Source organism: Lepisma saccharinum, chromosome 2, assembly GCF_977018435.1.
Source record: "Lepisma saccharinum chromosome 2, izLepSacc3.1, whole genome shotgun sequence".
Lineage (NCBI taxonomy): Eukaryota > Metazoa > Arthropoda > Insecta > Zygentoma > Lepismatidae > Lepisma > Lepisma saccharinum.
This window is the reverse complement of record NC_139230.1, coordinates 31,462,070-31,484,650: the sequence shown is the minus strand read 5'-3', so window position 1 is coordinate 31,484,650 and position 22,581 is coordinate 31,462,070. Positions and strand designations below refer to the sequence as shown.

Below are 22,581 nucleotides of genomic sequence, written 5' to 3'. Positions count from 1 at the left end.
GAATCTACTTACGTAGGTTTAACTGGAAATTCGGAACTGTCTCCTCAGTTATCATCAAATGATTGCCTTAGCGCTGTGCCAAGAATAACCATGGCTTCACTGTCTGCCCGCTTAAAGTCCCGGATGAACTGCGAATACCCGCTCCAGCGCCAGCGTGACTCGTTAGTTCGCGACCGCAGTTGGAAGCATGTGGATCCCGCCCGGCTAGCAACCGTAGTGCGATGACGCTAGCCCGGTTTTATCCAAGCTGCGCAGGCACATGGAGAGCTGGGTTCCGAGTTGTGGCACGACGATTGAACGGATCCCGGATTACAGAGTGAGTCATGCCCGCCCACGCAGATCTCTATGCTGATCACATCACCTCCACAAATTTGCCGATATTATGAATGTGTGGGGTCCTACCTCCACCCCCCGTAGACCTACGCGGCACGTTGCAAACTGCAGGGGCTATAGTTTTGTTCATTTTCTGGGTCATTGAAGTGATCCGCATAACTGGTAAATATGATATATGTTGAATCTCATCTCCAACTTAACCAACCAAATCCAACCCAACCTCATTTTTTTCCTTCTGAAAAAAAATCGCTCTAAAAAAGTGCTTTCAAAAATCAAAATCATAGTGCAATGCTTCTGCCAGCTTTCTTGTTCTTTGAAAAGTCATATTTATGAAGTAGTTTTCTGTCCACATGATTTCGAAATAATGTGAATTTGTTCCCTGCAGAAAGGGCACTTTTCGATTCGTTGTTGTGACTCCCCGATTGCACAGTGGTAGCGTCTCTCGCCTTGTAATCAAGGGTTCTCGGGTTCGGTACCCGGTGGAGGCACATAGTGGTTTGGATCCTACTATAAACTGTAGGTTCAGTCTCGATTAGCCTTACTGTGCATAAAATGGACTTAAAACACCAACTTAATTAATCGATTCGTTGTTAGCACAGTGCTATACGACTCCAAGAGTCCCGGCCTGTCCATGAATGTTCATTGTGAGTGTCCCTTTATCAATTTCATCATCCTCATCTTTGCAATTAACCACAAGTGGAAGAAAAGCGAAGTAAAATAAACCACATCAATCAATTAGTCAATCTGTTTGTTATATATAATACAACGCGCCTGAAATCCTCGAAAAAGGCATTTGTACTTTTTATATTTATCGTATTTAACGTCACTTTTGTGCCTCTCTATGTAAGTCGCGGCGATGAGTTTGATGATGAAGTGAAACACGAACTTAGAGTTAACTACTTAACGCGCTGGGCTAACAAGACGGCGAAATGACAGTTGTTCTAGAACGCTGGTATGACAATGGGAAAGTAATAAATAATTTCGAACGACTTTCCAAGTTTGAACTTCCTGGATATGTTTTTACACAGAAAATTAAATAAAATTAAAAGAAAAAATAAAACGAAATAAAATTAATGGTGCAGGAAACCGAATATAAAATCAGAAGCAGAAGGATTTTTTTATTAATTAATAATTACTGTAATTAATTGAAATGGTATATCACGTTCCGTGTACATCTGAGAAGAGATAGTAAGGGAAATATTACTAGAAAAAAGAACAAGAAAGAAGCCATTTAAAGAAAATATTAACATGGTAAGATAGATATAAAGTTTTACCGAGAATCCTTATCCTTAACACTGCGTATACACACACACACGACTTCAGGAGTTTATCCAGAAATTTCCATCTCGGGGGTGTCAAGTCTTTTTCAGGGAGGTTAAATTTGGTCCATACGATGGAGTGTACGACTGTCATGGCATCGATTCCGGAATGAATTATCTCAGGTGGGATTTTTTCAGCCAATGTCCCTCTTTGAAGCGGCTCTTAGGTTCACTCAGCCTCTCGGTGATAATAGAGGCCGAAGCGTGGTGCTGATCACAGCACCTCCAAAAATGGTCCTCTGTATGCTTTCATGGAATGTTGCAATGCGCGGGGGTAAAGTTATATTTTACGTTATTTTGCAAGGATAAGCTTACAGACAAAATGATCATAAATTGGGATTTGTGAACAATTTTGGGGGGTATTGGGAAAATTTGAGGGGTGGTTGTTAGAGGGGTATTGGACGTGTGTGAATAAATCACCGCAAGACTTCACAAACAAACCAAACTCCTACAAAGACAGACTAAAGAAGAAGCTTCCAAATTAGCAGCCACCCATCATCACCACATATCCAAAGCAAAGATTTGAAGCGCTGCCATTGCAATGTTATGTGAAAATGCGTGTTAGAATAGTAGAAATGAATTTGCATATGGTTAATGTATGATATTATGTGTGTGAGTGCCCACAAATCGTGCATGGGGCTTGGTCAGGCAATGGGGAAGTTGAGCAATAGTGAGACTTACCTGTATCGGTCACAGCTAAACTAGTTGTGGAACCATCTATATCTGAAACAAGAAGAAAAGAGACATTGGAATTTTGTTGCCAAAACATCGTTTTCTCCCTTACAATAAAAGCAGGATATATACAAAGATGATAGAAACAAACAGCAGAAAGTTTAAAAACCATCGTTTCAAACCAACCGGATCAAATTGCAATGATCAGAAGGCAGGAACGGACATGGAGGAAAAGACAAAGAGAAAATAGACTTGAAATAACCTAGCCGTTTAAATTAATCCTATGAGAACAGAAGCTTAAGAAAACATGGATCCTATTTCTTTGAGGCTCAATATTTCACTTCTATCACAACATACCAATATACCAACATTTCCCTTTTTTCAGTGAAAATATTACTTTTCCTGCATATGTGTGATGACCAACTGTGATACTTTCGAAATTCTTGTGTAATGTGAGGTGATCTGTTCCGTTTTCAGTAGTACTGAGATGTAAGGAATACCAAGTATTTAGAAACATGTCACAAATACACACACACGAGGGCACAAATAAGCTATGGACATGCAAACAGAAAAGCAAATAAGCATTGTCTTTTTCGTAATGAAATCCAGCACACGTTTCATAAGTTTTAGTAAAGCATTTTACATTTTCATACTAAGAATGTGCCTGAAACAGAAAAAATGCCGAAATAACTCTTCACATTTGTCGCAAAATGTGTACAAATATCAGCGATTGTCATTAACGACAATCATCACACCAATGAAGAGCGAGCGACTCCAGTGCGTTCTTGAAAAGAACATAAATTAAATCCGATAGCTTAATGACCATGCACAATCCAATCCATCGAAAAAAAAAGTCTTGTTAATGTCTATACAGAAACTGAATTACAAATAAGTTAATTTGAAATGTTTTGGAAGTGCGTGGTGAAAATGAATGTGACTTGGCACAATCTCGCCCCGACTTATTCAATTGTTAAACGTTCAAAATTTGTCAACGTTCGTTTAAGTCTACTTTGTGCTTAGATAGGCTAATCGGGACTGGATCTACAGTATAAAATTGAATCCAAACCAGTATGCAATGAACCTTCCCGAGGTTCGAACACGAGAACCCTTGATCACATGCCAACTACGCTATCGAGGAAAGCCGTCTAAAGTTCGTTTTCTAATTCCACCGTCAGACTGCAATGCTGTAACCTGTGCAAACACCCTGAGCGGAATAAGAAGGGGGAGGAGTGGTCACTCCCCATAAGACTACTAAATCTAGTAATAAATTATAATTAATAATTATTAACATAAAGCAGATGATATGTTCAACCATTTCGACGTGAAATAATAGCCCACTTGACGTCTAAAAGTAATCGATTACTCCTTCCCCACCCGTCTAAGATCAGCGGCAATTTTGAAACCAACATAGAATAAGTGGAGTTCCTCTCCCCACCCCCTGCCCACGTTTGACGCTCTAAAAATGGTAGGCTAGTTGCATCTTCGTCGTCTAATATTAAGCGACCCACTCCCCCACACCAGAAATTTCAAGGGATATTTTACACGTGTCACACGAAGACTTGACGAATGGAATGCAGGCAGCGTGTTATGCCGCTACGGTGTGAAATGCTGCTATCGATTGGTTCCTTCCCAAGCGACATATGTCGCCTCTCGTTTTTCACTTCTCCATAAAATGAAAGTAAATGAGCATTAAACCTAACAAGCGACAGCTACAGAGGAAGGGGGCTCCTTCTAATACACACCAAAGAAATGGTTGATACTCTGTCATGAATGTCCATGTTTACTTCTTCTTCTTCGGTCTTCGTGGCGGAGTGGTTAGCACAGCGCGCTACAACGCAAGGGTATGGGTGTTCTTTGCGATTGTCCCTTCATCAATTTCATCGTATGATCCTTCATCTTCATCTTTGCAATTCGCCAAAAGTGGCAGAAAAGAAAAGTAAAATAAACCAAATCAATCAATCAATTCAACTGTTATAATCATGTAGCTTCTCTACTTCTTTGGTTATTCGCGACGACGAGGATGAATGATGAGCTAATGAAATTAATGATGGGAATAACACAGTGATGCTAATGCTTGTTTTAAGTCCACTTTATGCTCAGTTTAGAGTGAGATCCGAACCAATGTGTAATGATGCTCCACCGTGTATCGAACCCGGGACTCCTTCATTACAAGGCGACAAGCAACGTCATTGAGGAGGCCCGAACAGAATATGCCTTAACCACGGTTTGAAACTGGGACCTTTGGCTTCGTAGCGCGTTACACTGTCCACTGCGCAATATATGCTGGCTCAGTGACAGAGTATATTAAGAGGTCAACCTTCGATCTCGCTACGAAAGTTCCCGGGTTCAAATCCCGATTTGGATGTGGGATTTCTTCCTGGAGAGTTCCTTCATCAATTTAATGTCATCATCACTCATTCTTATCGTTGCAATGAGCAAAAATTGGCAAAAAATCGATACTAAATGACAAAAATAGTATACACAAACTGTCCGTGTGTGTGTGGGGGGGGGGGGACATTTTATTATGTCCCGAACAACCAGCTTACCTCAACCAACGAAAATATCGACTTCGTCGCATTGCCACTTCTAATACTATTGGGAGAAGAGAAGACGAAAAATAAAATCCGAAATATTTCCGTCTCGAAGAAGAAAGCATGTTCAGTGTTTTAAGAATAGAACCGAATGCTGGAACGTGATGTCAAACAAAGCGCTTGTTTTATTGGTCCCACAAATTCCTGAGAGTTGCGCAGTTTAAACGGATATTTTAATTACTGAAAGAAAGGTTCATTCAAAAGTCTGCTCAGTGCTAGATGAAGATGTGGTAAACGATTTGGTTACGTGTTCGTTTTTTTTTGTTTCTTTTTACCGGAATGTTTACAGTTAATAAGCGTGGAAATTGTAATTTTCATAACTTGATACAAGACCATAGTCTACGATTGTTGCCGACCCCCGTGGCGCAGTGGTTAGCACATCGCACTACGACGCCAGGAGTCCCGGGTTCGAATCCCGGCCTGGGCTTGGATGTTTGTGTGTGTACTTCATCAATTTCATCATATCATCACTCATCCCAATCTTCGCAAATTAGCCAAAAGTGGCACAAAAGGCGAAGTAAAATAAAGCAAATCAATCAATCTACGATTGTATTTTGTGTTTTGAGGTCTTCAAAAAATTATGTACAATAACTTAACACGGTCTAATTATATATCAGTTTCAAACGTTAAAAAAATTAAATAATCGTAATAAAATAAATTGGAACATATCATGTATTATCAGTCCTTAAACATTACTATATATGTTCTCGAAAAGTGAAACCCTTTTCTCTATCGCGCTCTAAATGTATTACTTTGAACACATAATAAGTCTAATAAAGAAGCCGCTAAGGTTGCCGAATTTTATGAAGGGGTTTCCATAACTGGGGAAGAAATATTTCACAGCAGCTGAGAGTCTACTCTAAACTGTAGGACCATTCCAGGGTATCTTTTCTGAACATAAAGTGGACTTACAACAAACTTGGACTTTTATGAATATGTTATACAATTTTGTTGACAAAGGACAGTACGTTTATAAATATTGGTTTTAGATAAACGTACTTAACTTAGCATAAAATTTGTGAAACTATATACCGGATGTTTCCGTGGCCTTGAATCAAATTGGCAGGGTGAATGGAGACTGGGCCAAGTACTAATGAACCCCAGTCCTTCATTAAAAAGTTATAAGCCAAAACTAGTTGGGGCTGCCTATGACACAGGAATAAGACAACTGAAAGATGAGGCGTGTAGATTTATGTCACGTCAAAAGTGTTGTTTACGAGGCACCGGTAGAGAGTGAGGCAAGAAGCCTTGCTGCTTGTGATATCGCCAGAACGCCATCGTAATTGCCAAGATGAGGGGAAATTCTTGTGGTATTCTACGTTGCCAAACTTTTGCCTGACAACAAAAAGTTTCGAAACAGGTGGCAAAGGCACCCCCAACAAGGCTAAGGTGCGGTTAAACCTAACGGTAGCAAACGTATGGGTCTCCGATTCTCTCTCTTCCTGAACTGCGAACGAAGGGCGCATGTTGACAGCAGAAGGTGTCATTTACGACTGAGCAGGCGTGTGGCAACACCGCTTTTTGCACATCGAAACTCCCACATCTGGAGACGAAAAGTATAGGTTTGTTCTTTGATCGTGTGGGCTTTATATAGTATTCACACCTCGAGGAAGGACATGGGGGAATGCTTTAAATAAATTTTCTTAACAAGGGGGATAGCATCTCCCACGTCCCACCAATTCGAGCACTGGAATGGATGGTTGTTTGATTGATTGATTGATTGATTTGGTTTATTTTACTTCGCTTTTCTGCCACTTTCGGTTAATCGCAAAGATGAGGATGAGGGATGATGAAATTGATGAAGGGACACTCACAAATACACCCATGTCGAAGCCGAGATTCGAACCCGGAACTCTTAGTAACGTCGTAGAAAGTTGTGCTAATCACTCCGTCACGGAGGCCGGCAAGAATGGAAGGTTGTTAATAGAAATTGTAGCTTTCCTGGCGACGTGATTCGAACAAGTGTTCTCGGGATACCAACCAGGTTAAGTCGGCGTTAGCTTCCAACGTATCGAGCGCATACATTGCTCTCAACATTCCCTGATGATGAGAGCAAAGTATGCGCTCGAAACTTTGGAAGCTAACGCCGACTTAACCTGGTTGGTAACCCGAGAACATTTGTTTGGATGGTTGTTGTTGATGTGTCTAGAATCACGTACACCATGATTAGTATGAAAAAAGATAGAGAGAAGAAATATAAGAAATAAAAGTTTTACCCTGCGTAATGTACGTAGGTGTCCAGTGACTTTTTGGTCACACTGTACATACTTTCATATGCCCATAACTTCCTTAGCATTAAAGTTTTCATAAATCTGACTTCACCACTGAATTCCTGGTGAAATTCTAGCCCAAAACCATGCCCCCTTCCCATTTAAAGAAATGAAGTTGGATCCAAGATGTCGGTCACCAAGATGGCGGACGTTGTCATGACATGCACCAAGAAATTTCCCTCTAGGCCTAACATATTACTATCATGACCAATTGCTGCAATCTACACTCCCTTTCATTTTATAAGGGGTGGTCAGGGAGTTTTGACACCCTGTAGTTCTTGACAAAACAGCAGGAACAGAGACTTGCTAGAATGCCACTTGGAACAACGGGGGCAATGTTTATTTTGGAACATGCCACTAAACAGAAAAATAATTTCAAGATCTCTATATACGTGACCTGGCATCGCATTCAACGTCTATTGCACGACTATAACTTCCACAGTTCGTCATAATCTGTATTTAATGACCTGCAGACGCCTATTCTGCAATACCTAATTCACGCTTCGCCTGTTTTCTCTTTTAACCCTTGCGCGTTTCTTCGTCAGCGGACGGAAATTGAAAATCATCAAATGGCATACCTGGACGAAAACTAGAGAACGTGTCGAGCGTCTTAAGAATAGAACCGAATGCCGGAAACCTGATGTTAAACAAACCGTTCTGTTTTGTGGCCACAATAAAGTTCCGAGAGCGGGTAAGTTCAATCCGATATTTAAATGACCGGGGAAAGAGTTAAATGCACAAGCCACGTTCTATGCAAGATGAGGAGGAGGCAAACGTCGTGAGTACGTGCCATTTTCATCTGTGTCGCCAGGTTTAAAACTAATAAAAGTGAGAATGATGAATTTGAAGGATCTGGCACGGGGCCACGATGTCTGATCGACACGTTCGGTAAACGTACTGGACGTCAGAGCAAGGGCGCAGGCATTTTTTTCTCAGAGGGGGCAGAAGAGGATTTCATATCTTGCTTGCCCTTCCGTCATAGAAACTTTTATTATTATTAATATTAATTTACAAATCGGGGTGTAAGTGGTGACCCTTCCACGTAGTACACCCGATTGTCAAACTCACTTCCACATAGTACACCCTGGATGGACTGTATTTTGCAAACTAACTAGGCTCTGGCGTCTGGACCTACCAGTATAATCTTCGTGGGACTCTGTGCGTGTTGTCCTGTTTTTGTCCTTAAGTGTGCCGAGTGCCCCTTTACAGTGAGATTTGTGCGCAATTCTGGATCTAAAGTGTGCGCAATTCGGTTGCGGCGAAATTACCAAGGTCAGATCCCGACTTTTCTTAATTCTGAACAGCTGAGAAATTCCAAAGGATCTTATGTAAAAGAAGTTATTTCTTGATATTTTCTGCACTACCGAAATTTATAGTTCTTATTTCAGAAGTTTAAAAAACAAACACTTGAAGGGAAAATAGTGTGTACAATTCGAGATGTTCACCACATCGGGAAATTTCGAAATTTCCCGTCCCGTAAATTTCCAGACCTGGTCGGGAAATGGTGATTTTTTCAGTCACCAAGGTCAGAATAATTAATATTTCATTCCCCAATCCCGTCCCGACCAGAAATTTTCCGTCCCACACACCCCTCGTTACAGCAGTCAACATGATTCTTATGTCTCCTGTGATAAAGTTCTTTTGTTGGACATGGCAGTTATTTGCTGTAACTGATAGCCTGTAAATCACAGAAAACAATTTTGTTTGTAATAAAATATCGCTACAATTTCACCATTCGAATTACATTAACTTCTTTCCAGATATCTCAGGGGGCACTTGCCCCTTCTGCTCCCCTCGTGTGGGCGTCCTTGACTCACGAGCGCTCTGTGCAAAAATATGTGTTGTGTTTTCACTTCCACAAACTACGTTCTCAAACTCGCTACACTCTGTCCCGTGAATCTATGGAGCGAGCGAACGAAAACAAGTCTCTGCGCAAGTAGCGACTCTGCAGAGCTCGACCAATGAAAGCGTGAGAGGGGAAGTGAGTGAATGGAGGGGGAAAAGCGGCTGCAGCTACCAGCCGATTGCAGCAGCGCCCACTGCGTTGTTCCGTCCACTCCCTTTTTTTCCCCTTCTCTACCGTTATGCGCGTCCTTGCTCCACAAATTTACGAGACAGTGTGTAAGTGAGTTTGTTGTGTAAAATACGTACATGAAAAACTTTGTGTCGACTCGTAAAAAGTGTGACTAGTTTGTCACTTTTGTTTCGTGTATAATGATAATAAAGGAAAACGAAATATTTATAGCTTTCTTTCTTTTACAGACGTATCAAATTCTCCTGTAAAATTTAAATTTTGTTTTAAGTTTACGTTATGCACGAATAGGCTAATCGGGATTGGGCCTGCAGTTTAAAGTGGGATTCCTCCACCGGGTATCGAACCGGGGACCCCTTGATTACAAGGCGACCATGATATCACTGCGCCATTGGGGAAGCCTACTCTCAAAGTAGATAACTCTCCATGTAAAATCGGAAAGGAGAACATTATATACGTGTGTGTGTGTGTGTGTGTGTGTGTATATATATATATATATATATATATATATATATATATATATATATATGCTTTTAGTATCCTTTATGAAACATTAACTCTTCTATGAACATTTCTCCTGCCCCTTGCTATCATTCACCCCATCCCTTCATCCCATTTCTTCTAGCATCACTGTTCACTACATGGAAAATGGATACTCTGAGCTTTGAGCTTGTAATCACTCAATAAGTATGCAAAGGAAGAGTTATCATGACGGAGGCTGTCGTCTTATTAGGCGTCAATCTTCACAGTTCAGGCACTTCCACGCATACTTGAGGAGAATTTAAATAAGTTAAAAGTGTTTTTTCACATTCAGTATGACATGACAGTCGTTTTGATTCCTGACAAAGTCAAAATAAGAGTCAAGTATCCTTTTCTTGTTGCATATAACCACCTTGTCAAATCCCAAGTCATCATCCAGCTATGTCTCCCATGTATGGGCGTCGCCAGAATTTTTTGCAGTAGATATAATAATAATAATAATTATTATTACCCCACGGTTATATAGGTTATTATACAATAATAACTATTTTAAGCTAATAAAAATTAACAAAGTTTATTCGAAATTTATTATTATAATTATTATTATACAAATGGCGAGACTCGATCCATCAGACGAGTGAATATCAAGCACAACTATTTTCCATTATTTTTTAACATTTCATACAGTTAGTATACTGAAATGCACAGTTATTGAATTTCGTTATTAACTTTTGCACGTCTCATTCAAGAAAACGCTTTAAAAGTCAGGGGAAATTTTAGTCATACAGTTTATGTTGTGTGACCTCTTACAACTATAATTTTTGGAATTTTGAAAACTGTGGAACAGTTTATTCTTTGGATTAAGTGGTAAAATATAAACAAGTTCCTGTATTTTTCAGTCATTTTTTTCCAACCTAATGCATTTTTTTACTTTGATTATCCTGTTCAAATACTAACTAATTGAACTTCATTTCTGTTATTAACAATAAAAGTAAAACTTTCTTGTGTACCTTGAAATGAATTATGCCAATTTCCGGAGGGGCCAACGGACCCGTTCGACCCCCTTCCGACGCCCATGCACCCATGCCCAGGCCTGGATTCGAACCTGAGAAGTTCGGTTTAAAGAAAATATGTGGACCAGTGAATGAAAGGGGGCTCTTGCGTATAAGAACAAACAAAAAACTCCAGGACCTATTGTATATCAGCAGCCAGATAGTGAATGAAATCAAGAGGATGACATAAGATGATTAGGACATATGGAAAGGATGGAGGGAAGGGTGTGTGTAAATTAATATATGAAAGACCAGAGGGAAGAAGAAGGGCAGGAAGGCAAAGAAGTTGGTTGCAGGAGGCTGAGGGAGATCTAAGGAAGCTGGGAGTGAGAGGATGGAGGAAGACAGCAAGAGATAGACCCCTTTGGAAGTCCATTGTGGAGGAGGCCAAGGCCCTACAGGGGCTGTAGATCTACAGGGTAAAGTAAGAAAGAAGTTCGGTGGCGAGATCGAAAGAATCTTGTCTTTTTCCTGCTCACGTTTATACAATTATTAATGAAGAGGAAAAATAAGATTTCGTGTAAAGAAAGATGACCCCCACAGCCGCGCACTTTCCTCCATTTTTACATGCATCCAACCACTAGCAAGGTCCCCCCACCACACACACGCGCGTGCTATAGTATTCCTTCTGTTTGCATGATCACTTTCCTCCTCGCTGACTTCCGGTCTAAACCAGTCTCGGTGAAAAGACAGTTCAGAAAAGCACTTGCTCGTCTCAATGAAGTACCAAGGCAAGTGACACCAGCACTTACCAGATGCTACATCCAAGGACATATCTAGGGGCTCCCGAGGGTCCGGACCCCCTCCGAAAAACTTACCAAGTACTATAATTGAATAATGAAAATATACTTGTTTAGCATTTGTTGTATAATTGAGGGTTATTTACTTTCGACGAACTTCCTTGAAGAAAAGGATTAGATTGGAATCATACGGCTTTAAATGACAGTACCAAAGAAGATTTATGCACATTACTACTTATGCACAAAATCTTAATCATGAACATTACTTTTCGTCAAATGGATCCAACATCATCTTTTTTATTCAATAATATTCAATTCTGTATCTTTTTGGCATCAAATTCCTTGCCAGGACAGTTGTTTTTATACAAATGTTGGCTATCTTAACTACCCGTAAGCTAGATAATGAATACGTGCTGTTATATCTCTACTCTTATATCGTCTTTTTATATATTCATATAATAAAAACAATACAATATTAATTTATTGTTAAGTATTATGGATACACTTGCAAATTATTTTTAACGTATTAATTTAAACATTATTATTATTCTGAAACATTTGCTTCGGACCCCTCTCAAAATACATTTCTACCTGTAGATTCGTGTCTGGGTATATCTACATTGCAAAGTAGCATTTGGAAGTAACAAAGTTACTAGTAACACGGTAACAAGTAGTAGTTACTTTTTACGAGTAACAGTAATTGTAACTGAGTTACTTTTGGAAATTAGTAACTAACATTTTCAAGTAACTTGTAACGAAGTTAACAGTTACTAATACCGTTGCTTTTCTTTACGTGTTCAATTCACATGGAAGGGAATTTTCTTCTGCCAGATTTTTTCAATAACTTGAACCGCGGGCTCACATACCCAGAAAGAGAAAATGAGCGAGTTGATGATTATTAAAATTGTGAGAAAAATATATAAATAATACTGTTTTATCGTCCAATATATAATCTCAGACATTCATCCTACGTATGCCACAGATTTTTGGTTCAATAGTAATTAACAAAATTATGGTTCACGATAAACAAATAAGTAACATGTTGAGCGTCATTTTGAAGTAGGTCATGGGGATTCATTTTGAATTTTATTACCTTTCTATTTTCTATTTAAAAGTAAAAAGAGGTCACTTACAAAATAATGAAAATTAATGCTATTTTCTTGATGTAATCAGTGAAAGAGAACAGCCTGCTTTTCATGCAGTGCATGCATGAAACTTGTTGTACGAGTTATATCTTATGTAGAATAAAGTAACTGTAAAAAAGTAACCGACAGTTGCTTTCTAAATTAACGTTAACTTTATCCGAGTTACTTTCTCAAATGAATAACTGTAAATGAGTTAATGTTTGAGCAAAGTTACTGTAACTGTAATTCAGTTAACTTTAAAAAGTAATTTTACAAACACTTTTGCAAAGTTACGTCCTCACTTTTCGGTGAGAGATTTGCTTTCAACCTCATCGCGAGAAGTTGAAGAAATAAATCGAAAATCAATAAACCAAATTCTAATTGAAACTTTTATTCAATTACATTTTTAAAATTCCACGAGACAGTAACTGACTTGACATTTTATCACAAACCTGCTTTTCTTCATTCCTCGTATTATTAATTATGCAAGAAGTACAACATAATTAATGCACAAGAGGAAAGTACTTAATTTATTATTAATGATAATTTGCAGCATCATGTACCCTTTCACGGACTTAAAGAGCAAATTTTATTAATAAATAATAGACTTTTTTTTTCAAGCAAAGAGCTATCATGAAATATATCATTAAATGTATATCTGCATCTGTATCTGTAAGACTAAGAAGAAATTGCTTTGTGAAAATTCTCCAATTAGACACGTCCACAATAACTAAATTTTGGAAGTTCTACGTAGTCAGATGTGACAAAAAATGCATCTAGCTTTATCGAAGAATTACAAATACTTTTAAAATAGTCTTTCTAACTTGTATGTCTTATCTTTGTAATAATTACAGCTATTTAATATTCACTACAAAACTTAATAAAAATATCAGGTAGTTTTGAATGAATTAATTTTAGGTCTCTTACATCCTACACAAAATGTAAATATACTTTTGGTTCCCTTTTGGCTTTAGTAAGCAGTGTATGTACAGTCATGGACAAGAGCTTTAATATCAGTAGTGTTATGGGAGAAGTATTTCTTTCCACGACTGTACATGCATGTGTGCGTTTTCAGGTTCCTTTCATCACCGTCACATAATTAAGTCGATGAACTTCGTATGCTACCACAGGAATAGACATCTGATTTGAAGTTAATTACGTCATTTCCATGAAGCTAGCTGTCTTAGTGCTGGAGAGCTCGGAAATGTAGATTAATCAGGGACACCGAGTTCTCTTTGCTTGGAGATTGAATTGAATAAGGTTAACGAGGATTTTGACGGAATCTTGCCTGGCTTTCGAACCAGACAAGAATTGAAATTGAACATCGCTGAAGGGTTTGTAGGACTTAAATTATGAAGTAGAATTGAAGTTACGCTTTCCACATATAGAAAATTTATATTGTTTTTTTGAAGTTGTATCATATGCATTTCATCTAACTTATGAATCCTTTCCTGTTTTTACAATTTCATCCCTCACAGAAATAAACTGTGGAAGTTGGATAACTACTTTAAAATTTATCAAAATATCTTATAAACCGTAACAGGGTTTCTCATATTTCATAAGCCCCCTCGATGTCGTAGTGGTAACATCGTCGTCTTGTAATAAATGTGTCCCGGGTTCGATACCCGATGTAGGCACATGACATGGTGGTTTGGATCCCACTTCAAACTGTAATTCCAGTCTCGATTAGCCTTCCTGTGCATAAAGTAGACTTGAAACAACAATTCAAACAATTCATCTTACATAATTAGCTATTGTCAACTTGGATTCTGCAAATGTTTACTTCTTGGAAATAAAAATCTGTTTTTTGCCAAAAGTAGAACACAAGAATTCGTTTGTTAATTCGCTTAGTTTTATTTATCCTGTCCGGTATAACTTGTTTGAGCAACTATTACAATACTCCGGGTTTTGAACTGCAACAAGTTGTTCTTGTGCATTGTATTTACAAAGACAAATGAAAAATTCATGTTTGATAGTTGTTTTAGGCAGGGTGTGTTATGAAATCTGGTGTGTAAGAGAATGGAAATTGATACCGTGGTATGTTAGACACCAAATTATAGATGATGTGAAAACTTAAAGGTTGGGACCATCTACCACATTAATATTCACAAAAGAAACATTGGTAGCACTTGAAATATTTTAAATTTATTGCTATTTCTGTATGAGAGTTTGAATATATTCAAGAAATATTTAAGTGTACTTTAAGGATACTCTATCATTATAGATCCCATATTGTATTATTGTATTACTTTAGTTTTATTTATGGTTAACTAACAGAGGTTAATAGTTATATGAAGCTTCATTAAACATTAGTTATATCGGCATGGAAAATTAACTGAAATGTTATGTTGTGAGTTAGCAAATGTGAGTGAGATAAATGACAAGTAACATATCTCTTCAAGGGGATGTTGCTTTGTCCCTGGTAAGGTGAAGCAGTTAATTGGAATACATAAACTATTACTTCTTTAACATTTATTAGAATTTCCAGCAACAAATTAACATATATCGATATGTAGATCCTCTAATGGTAAATATGCACCGAAGAAACATTTCGATTCAACATTTTGTTTATGCCGATTCCATCATTTAGATGATGATGATGTCGTGATAAGTATGGCAGCAATATAATATTCTGAGCTTCTGATTTCTGATATATTTTTTAAAATGTACTCTAATAATGAATTAAGTTGTCCTGCCTGACTCATCTGTTTAACGCTTGTAGATTTTTATCATATGTCCTCAAGGGCACTTCATTTGTTCTACACTTAAATTCAATTCATTACAAATAAATGATAAGTCACCTGTTTTTAAAATAGATCGAAAAAACTGTTTATCCTACAACCACAATATTTTATATATTATTCTGCTAACAGAGACTATGTAATATCATTTGGAGGAAGTATCCAGTCCGGTTATTGGCATTTTGAGATTCTCAAAATTTCCAGGATCTCAAAATTTATTTCTACATCTGATTCTTTTCCGATCACTCCCTCACCTTCACAATATCTAGGTAGTTATACAAATAGTTCTTACACGCCTGAATATCTTTACATACAAACATTTCTTTCATCAATACATTCATTATCGCAGACATAAAGTAAAAATTAAGGAACTTGAAACAACAAATAAAGCCACCAAATTTAATCTCAAGATATATTAAGGTAACTTTAAAAATCATCCGACGTTCTTGTCCGTTTTCTCTCTTACCGACGTAGCCACATTTGACCATATTATCAAAATTTAATAATTTTCTTCCATGTTTTTATGGTTTCACACGTTTAAACACTTGCTAATATTTTTTGTCAACACTCATTGATTCGTAAAAACGACTTATGGTATATTCGCAATACAATCGTTGGATGCATTTGAAAAATATTATTCAAATGTATGCATGTTGGCAATATAAAAGCTGCTTCGGTGCATACGCGCCATTTGATATAGTGCACAAACAAGAAATAATCCTTACCTAAAAGATTGTTCCTCTGCGTGAGCACTTTGCTGTAAACAAGCAGATCTCCTGGGCAGATCTGCATCGGTGGTATAACAACTATGGAGCTTCGTCTGGTTCGAGGGGTATTCACATCCGAATTCCTGGAAAGGAAATAATTGGAAGAGGTGTTAATATTCCGTAGCCAAGAGCATTCAATTACAAAAAAAGGACCGAGCCTCTGAACTGAAAAGAAAAAAAAACTTATCCCTCTCTACACACAGTTACTTCGTGCAGTATAAATAAGAAAACAAAGGTTAAACACGAAATTGCATCTGCGACATTAATCAACATGTGCAGCATGTTTTCTGTTCCGTGGCGTGGTGAAGCAGAGTAGAGAGAGAATTGAATATTTTTTGTAATCATGATTTCAAACCAGTAACACTGTTATTGGTAGACTGCAAAAACTTACTTTGTTTTACAGTAATTTCAGACATATTTTGCGCAATGTAATTTTACCATGTAACGCCAGTGTTCCAGACACTGGAGCGAGACCTGATGCTATCAAAGCCCTGGCATTGTTAATTACGAAGTTTTCGACACCTAGTCATTGGACTGAGTAACATAAATCTCTAATTCTTTCATACCTCTTACCATTCATAAGAAACATCTTGTTGGCTATCGGCCGGTTCTCGTTGACTGTTTTACCGTAGTTCGCGTATCTTGTAAATCAAGGCGAAACACTGTCTGGGACATGACATATTAACATGCGAACGTATAAGACCTGGGTAGGGTACTAGTTTGTCAACTAATTGGTTGTGAAGACGTTTACTATTTATGCTTTGAACAGTTCTCAGTTTTAGAGATACAGTGGATTTCTTAAAATTCGAACTACAAGGGGACACGAAATAATTTCGAATTATCCAAAATTCGAATTAACAAAAACATGTATAATTAAAGATGATTTCAAAGGGAATGAATTTCTGTTCCAACGACAGAGCATTTCAAATTATCCAAGTTCGAATTAAAAAGACTCCACTGTATTTGGCCATCATCTTTTCTCGGTGATCTACACATGAGGCCAATTTATCAAATATTTGTTAAATTTGTTTAAATTCAAACTTGGATAATTTGAATTTCTCGGTAATTCGAACAGAAGTTTATTTCCCTTGAAATCATCTTTAATGATACATGTTTTTGTTAATTCGAATTTTGGATAATTCGAAACTTTTTCGTGTCCCCCAGGAGTTCAAATTAATTAAAAAGAGTCCACTGTACTTACCGTACTCTAAAGTAGTTCGCGAGATATAAATTAGAGGTACGAACTAACCTGTTACCACAATCCACGCCACCTTACGTTCGTTCTACATCATACTGCAGCGTAGAGATTCCCAAGTGTCGGGTTGAAGTACAAGCAAACAGAGTGCTCGATTCAGAACACAGCATCGAAAGCTCTAATTGCGAGTCCTTGCCTGGGCACGATTATCTCATTGTGTGCATAATCAATTTTACTGAAACACCATTCATATTTTGCTCCCCACTATCGTGGACTGGTGAGCGTAGTGAATCTGAGCCACACTATCTCTTTCGTCATTCATCTTCATTACCCCCAAATTTCCATAACATCCTCCTAAGTTTTTCACAAACGCCCAATTTTGGTAGTTTTCGCTATAAATTTAGCCTTACAACCCCAGATACGAACTTAAGTCTCCCCGATGGGAAATTATACGGATACATCTCTAGTTGCTATTGACACAAACCCATTTTCTTAGTTCCGGTTAACCTGAAGTTGTAAAATATCGACTCTAAATACGCAAACAGAAACAACCAAGTGAAGGTAATCCAAAGATGATTGTTCATCCATCGTTAAGACTATCTTAGGTGTAGAAATGCAGCAGGTAAAAGTGACCAACCAATAAAAATAAATCAACTTTTTGAGTGGTCCAATGGTTTTTCGATACATCCTTTTAAAAAATGTGAACTCTCATTATGACGCAATCAATTAATCGACATTTTTCAATTCCCTTCAAAGCTGAATTTGATTCTGCCACCGCGAGGTTGTCACAACTCGTTATCCAGCCGCCTCTTCCAGACTACCTGGTTACGTATCACACACTTGGTTGGCCGTGAATGAGTGCTCCGATGTGGATTTCCTGAAATTCGCGCCACTCCTAACAAAGCCAACTACCAATTCTGAAACTGCTATAGAAACTTCGAGTTCTGGAAATGTTCAGAGAGTGAAGAAGTTCCGAAGCCTCACGATTCTCGAATGCACCGAGATTCTACATTCTCGTTTATTTATTATCGACTCCTTCTGTGTGCGCCTCCCAACAACTTAATTGGTCTCCTGCAGCTAAAGAACGCGAACTCCGTGCTTTGTGTATCATGTCACCAACCATCTCCAAAAATGCACAGTGTTAGTTCAGAGTTATCAACTTTCTCCCTCTAAGAAGTTACCTAAAATCCGATCCTAGCTGGTAGCCAAGTTCTGGGCTTGACTCCTGATGGGAATATATACATACTTCAATAGTTGAAGCCATATTTTAAATTGTAAGTAAATTCCGAATACCCTAAGAAGATTCAACAAGGGTTCCGGATTCGAATCCCGGCCTGGGCATGGATGTTCTTTGTGAGTGCCATTTCATCAATTTCATCATATCAGCACTCATCTTCGTCGTCACGATTAGCCAAAAGTAGCAGAAAAACGACGTAAAGTGAGCTAATTCAATCAATCAAATATCACATAATCAGCATTCACAGTAGTCCGGTAGAGGTACATCCTTTTTTAAATTGACATGATTTTGTTATTTACAGCAATATTGGTGCAAAAATAGTTTTCTGGCAACATGTAACAATAAATAATATCATCAATGTGAAAGACACACAGATAAGTACACATCAAAATGTACGAATGCTCATTTCTCCCATGTCACTTGGAATGAGATGGACAATGCTCTACGGAGTTCGGACCTCCCCGACGGCATATTGGTAATGCCGTCGTCTTGTGAACAAGCGGTTTTGGGTTCGATCGAGCAACAAAATAACCTAATTCAATCAATCAACAATGATTCAAATCTGAATGTAAAGCTTTTATATGAAATCCAACAACAGAGACATCATTCACCTCGTGGTTGCGATTAACCTCAATAGATAGAAAGCGACGTAAATAATACCTCTATCGCATCTTAGCAGAGAACAACGACTAGGTAAATAAATGCTCTAGCCCCTCGGTCTCTCCACAAATTTTTCCGGCGTAGTCACTAACAAGAATACTGGTGAGATTTGTTGTATGGTTTTAATATATTAGAAGAACTCTTCTTGATTTGATTTTGATTTTATTTGCTATATTTTACTTCGCTTCTTGTGCCACTTTTGGCTAATTTGCGAAGATGGGGATGAGTGATGATGATATGATGAAATTCATGAATGGACACTCGCAAACATCGAAGACCAGGCAGGCCAGGATTCGAGCCCGGGACCCCTGGCGTCGTAGCGCGATGTGCTAACCACTCCGCCACGGGGACCTGAAGAGTTATTCTTATGAACATGATATATAATGAAAAAGAATATGATGTCCGTTAGAACTCTTTCAATATCTTAAAACCATACAACAATTCTCACCAGTATTCTTGTTAGTGACTGCGCCAGAAAAAACGAGTGGAGAGACCAAGGGGACAAAGCATTTATATATAATAATAATAATAATAATAATAATAATAATAATAATAATAATAATATATTATATACGAATTACAAATAAATAACTTTGGACACCCACATCGGTTACACCCGACACCTTGAAGGACAAGCTGAAAATTGAAAAACAATCATCACTTATTTGTACTCACCCTGAGAATTTTCTGTCGCCCGAATCACAGTCCTCGTCTCCATCTGAAAGCAGCTTGGGAGGAACAAGAGCCCTTCGACGAGTAAGGGCCGAGGCAGGAGGCCCTTTTTCTTCGGCTTCGGTTTCCGAATCCTCCTCCTCATTTGACACTGCAGAGGTTGAAGAAACAGAAACAGGAACTGGTTGCCTGAACACGTCTTCATGATTGCCCTGTAACAAGAAAAGGACATGTCTGTTCTTTTCACACTATTCTTATGCAAGCAAATATAAGAGAAACTACAAGTGATTACACTTTATAATTTTGGTAAATTTTAATACAGTGGAACCTTGATAACTCGAACCTCAACAACTCGAATAAAACCTTGATAAGACGAATTTTTGTACAGTTTATGGGATGCCGTTCCACCTAAATAACTCGAAGGTAGACTATGGAAAACCTCTATGAGTCGAAGTTAAATTCTAATCACCTCTATAACTCGAAGTTTTAGTCCCATGGACCTCAATAAGTCGAAGTGTAGTAAACTTTAGACCTCTATAACTCGAAGGCGGCGATTTTGTCCCTCCATAACTCGAACCTTGGTAAGTCGAAATTCTTGATACCTCGAATTTGTTTTCCCCTGTATTTCGTTCCACTGTATCAAATTATCTGGTCTCATCGAATTAAACAAATATTTGAAACTGTCTACCCTGAAAATGTACACAAGAAACAAAATTAAGTGACCACAAAGATTTTGGGTGCTGTATACGTTATATTGTTTAATTTAGAACTTGGGTCATTGGCGTCACTTTTTTGTATTGAACGAGTTAGAGGAACCGTTAACTTGACGGACTCGTATTCAGGAAAGGTCTTAAATGGTGACCCTTCATGGAGATAACCAAATGCCAATCTCTCTTCCACGGAGTACACCATGGACGGTATTTTGCAGACTAAAAAGGCATTGGCCTCTGGACTCACAGTCAGTAGTTGTGTCCTGTCCATGCGTGTTTGTGATTGTCCTTTTTATTAACTTCATCTTATCACCTTTCATCCTTATCTTGGCGATTAGGCAAAAGTGGAAGAAAAACGAACAAAAATAAAACAAACATATTCGGAAGGTAGCGGGTTCAAATTCTTCCTCAGGGCACGACTCTCTTCCATGTTTTTTCCTTGGTCACACCCAGGTGAATACAACAGAAGCTTACACCTATCTTCTTGTGAATTTCTCATCAACATATTCTTATATTCCTCCTTACAGTGAACAGTATAAATTAACGGCGTAATATCCATCAACTAGCTGTTCTTGCGTAACTTCTGTCCAATCGCGGAAAGTACAATATTGGTTTGAAGATAACATTAATAAGTAATTAAGAAAACCACAAACGTAATGGAAACAGATCTTAGTGTTAACATGAAAGAAACTTATCAATTACAAGCTAACTCAGACAGTCTTGTAGTTCGATACCCAGTGGAGACAGACACATAGTGGTTCGGATCCCACTTTAAACTCTAGGTCCAGTCCAGATTTGTCTATTTGTGCATAAAGTGGACTTAAAACAAAAACTCAAAAATTCCAAAATAAAAGGAAATAAAAAGAAAAGAAAAGAAGGAAAATAAAACCGAATTTTCATATTTGAAGTTAATATATAGGGGGACTTCCTCAGTTTTCGCGTCAAGGATGCACATTTCTGATAATTGTCCACCTTCAAACAAGATCACAATTGCTTTAATTACAAGTAGTTTCGGAAAAACCAGTATCAAGTGCATGCCATAATCACAGACGCACTAAAAATTCAGCATTCGCTTCACCATGATACGTTATTAGGGATACATTATTACTTTTCTACTGTTTCTCAATTCCTCCCAATGATAAGAAAAATAAGAAATCCGAATTTCCATATTGATATTATTATTATTATTTCACTATTGCCTTTGGATTACAAGAAATGAGGGCACGTACAAAACCAAATAAAACGTTATTGAAGCAGAGAGTATTGATATTCTAGTACAGCAATGGGAAGACGTGTCCATCAAGACAGCATGAACGGCAAAAAATCGATGCAGGAAAGTAAATTAGCAGTAAGCAGAGGAGAATAAAAATCAGTTTATTTACTCTATTTTTACTACATCATTTATTTTCCTGAATTCTTCTGTTTCTTAGGTTGCGCTCGCGGATTCTTAAAAAGGCCAGGATTAGCGTTTTTTCCTATGGGGTTGTGGAAATTTGGCAAATCAATCGAGAATGGACCTACAGTTTTCTGTCGGAACCAAACCGTGAAGTGGGCGTGTAAGGGGTGACCTTCTGGTAAGGCACCAAAACGTCAACCTCACTTCCACGTAGTACAACCAGTAACTGCTTCTTGCAAGCCAACGAAGCTCTGGCGACTGGTCCTACGGCCAGTATAATCCTCTGTAGGACTGTGTTGTCCTGTGGTTTCTCCTTATTTGTGCTGATCGCCTCTTTACAGCCTCAGCTTTTAAATAGGTAAGGAGATTTTAATCCTCAGAGACAGGTAGTGATTTTAGTTACGGTAAGGGGCTTGGCTCCGTATAATGTGACGGGTGCAAATAACCCAAGTGTTGACGCAATCAAAAATTTTAAATTCAAAACCAAACCGTGATGTATGTCAAGGTCCGTTGACCTGTGTTTGCCGCTCCGGGAAAGTGGGCTTCGACGGACCTTGGATGTATGTGTCCCCATCGCGCATGGGCTTTTT

At 38.2% G+C, this 22,581-nt stretch overlaps 1 protein-coding gene across 5 annotated transcripts in view; it reads right to left on the bottom strand.

Annotated features, from left to right (window-relative positions):
• The window catches only part of LOC145983985 (uncharacterized), a 387,657-nt gene that overhangs the window by 63,093 nt on the left and 301,983 nt on the right, over positions 1–22,581 (bottom strand). For 4 of the 5 annotated variants that reach the window (XM_083117228.1, XM_083117229.1, XM_083117232.1 and 1 more), the window contains 3 exons: positions 19,889–20,097; positions 16,080–16,204; positions 2,334–2,375 (listed from right to left, as the gene is read on the bottom strand). In XM_083117228.1, the coding sequence (XP_082973354.1) occupies positions 2,334–2,375; positions 16,080–16,204; positions 19,889–20,097 (376 nt within the window). The remainder of the gene's footprint in view (positions 1–2,333; positions 2,376–16,079; positions 16,205–19,888; positions 20,098–22,581) is intronic. The other variant, XM_083117230.1, reaches the window with a different exon arrangement.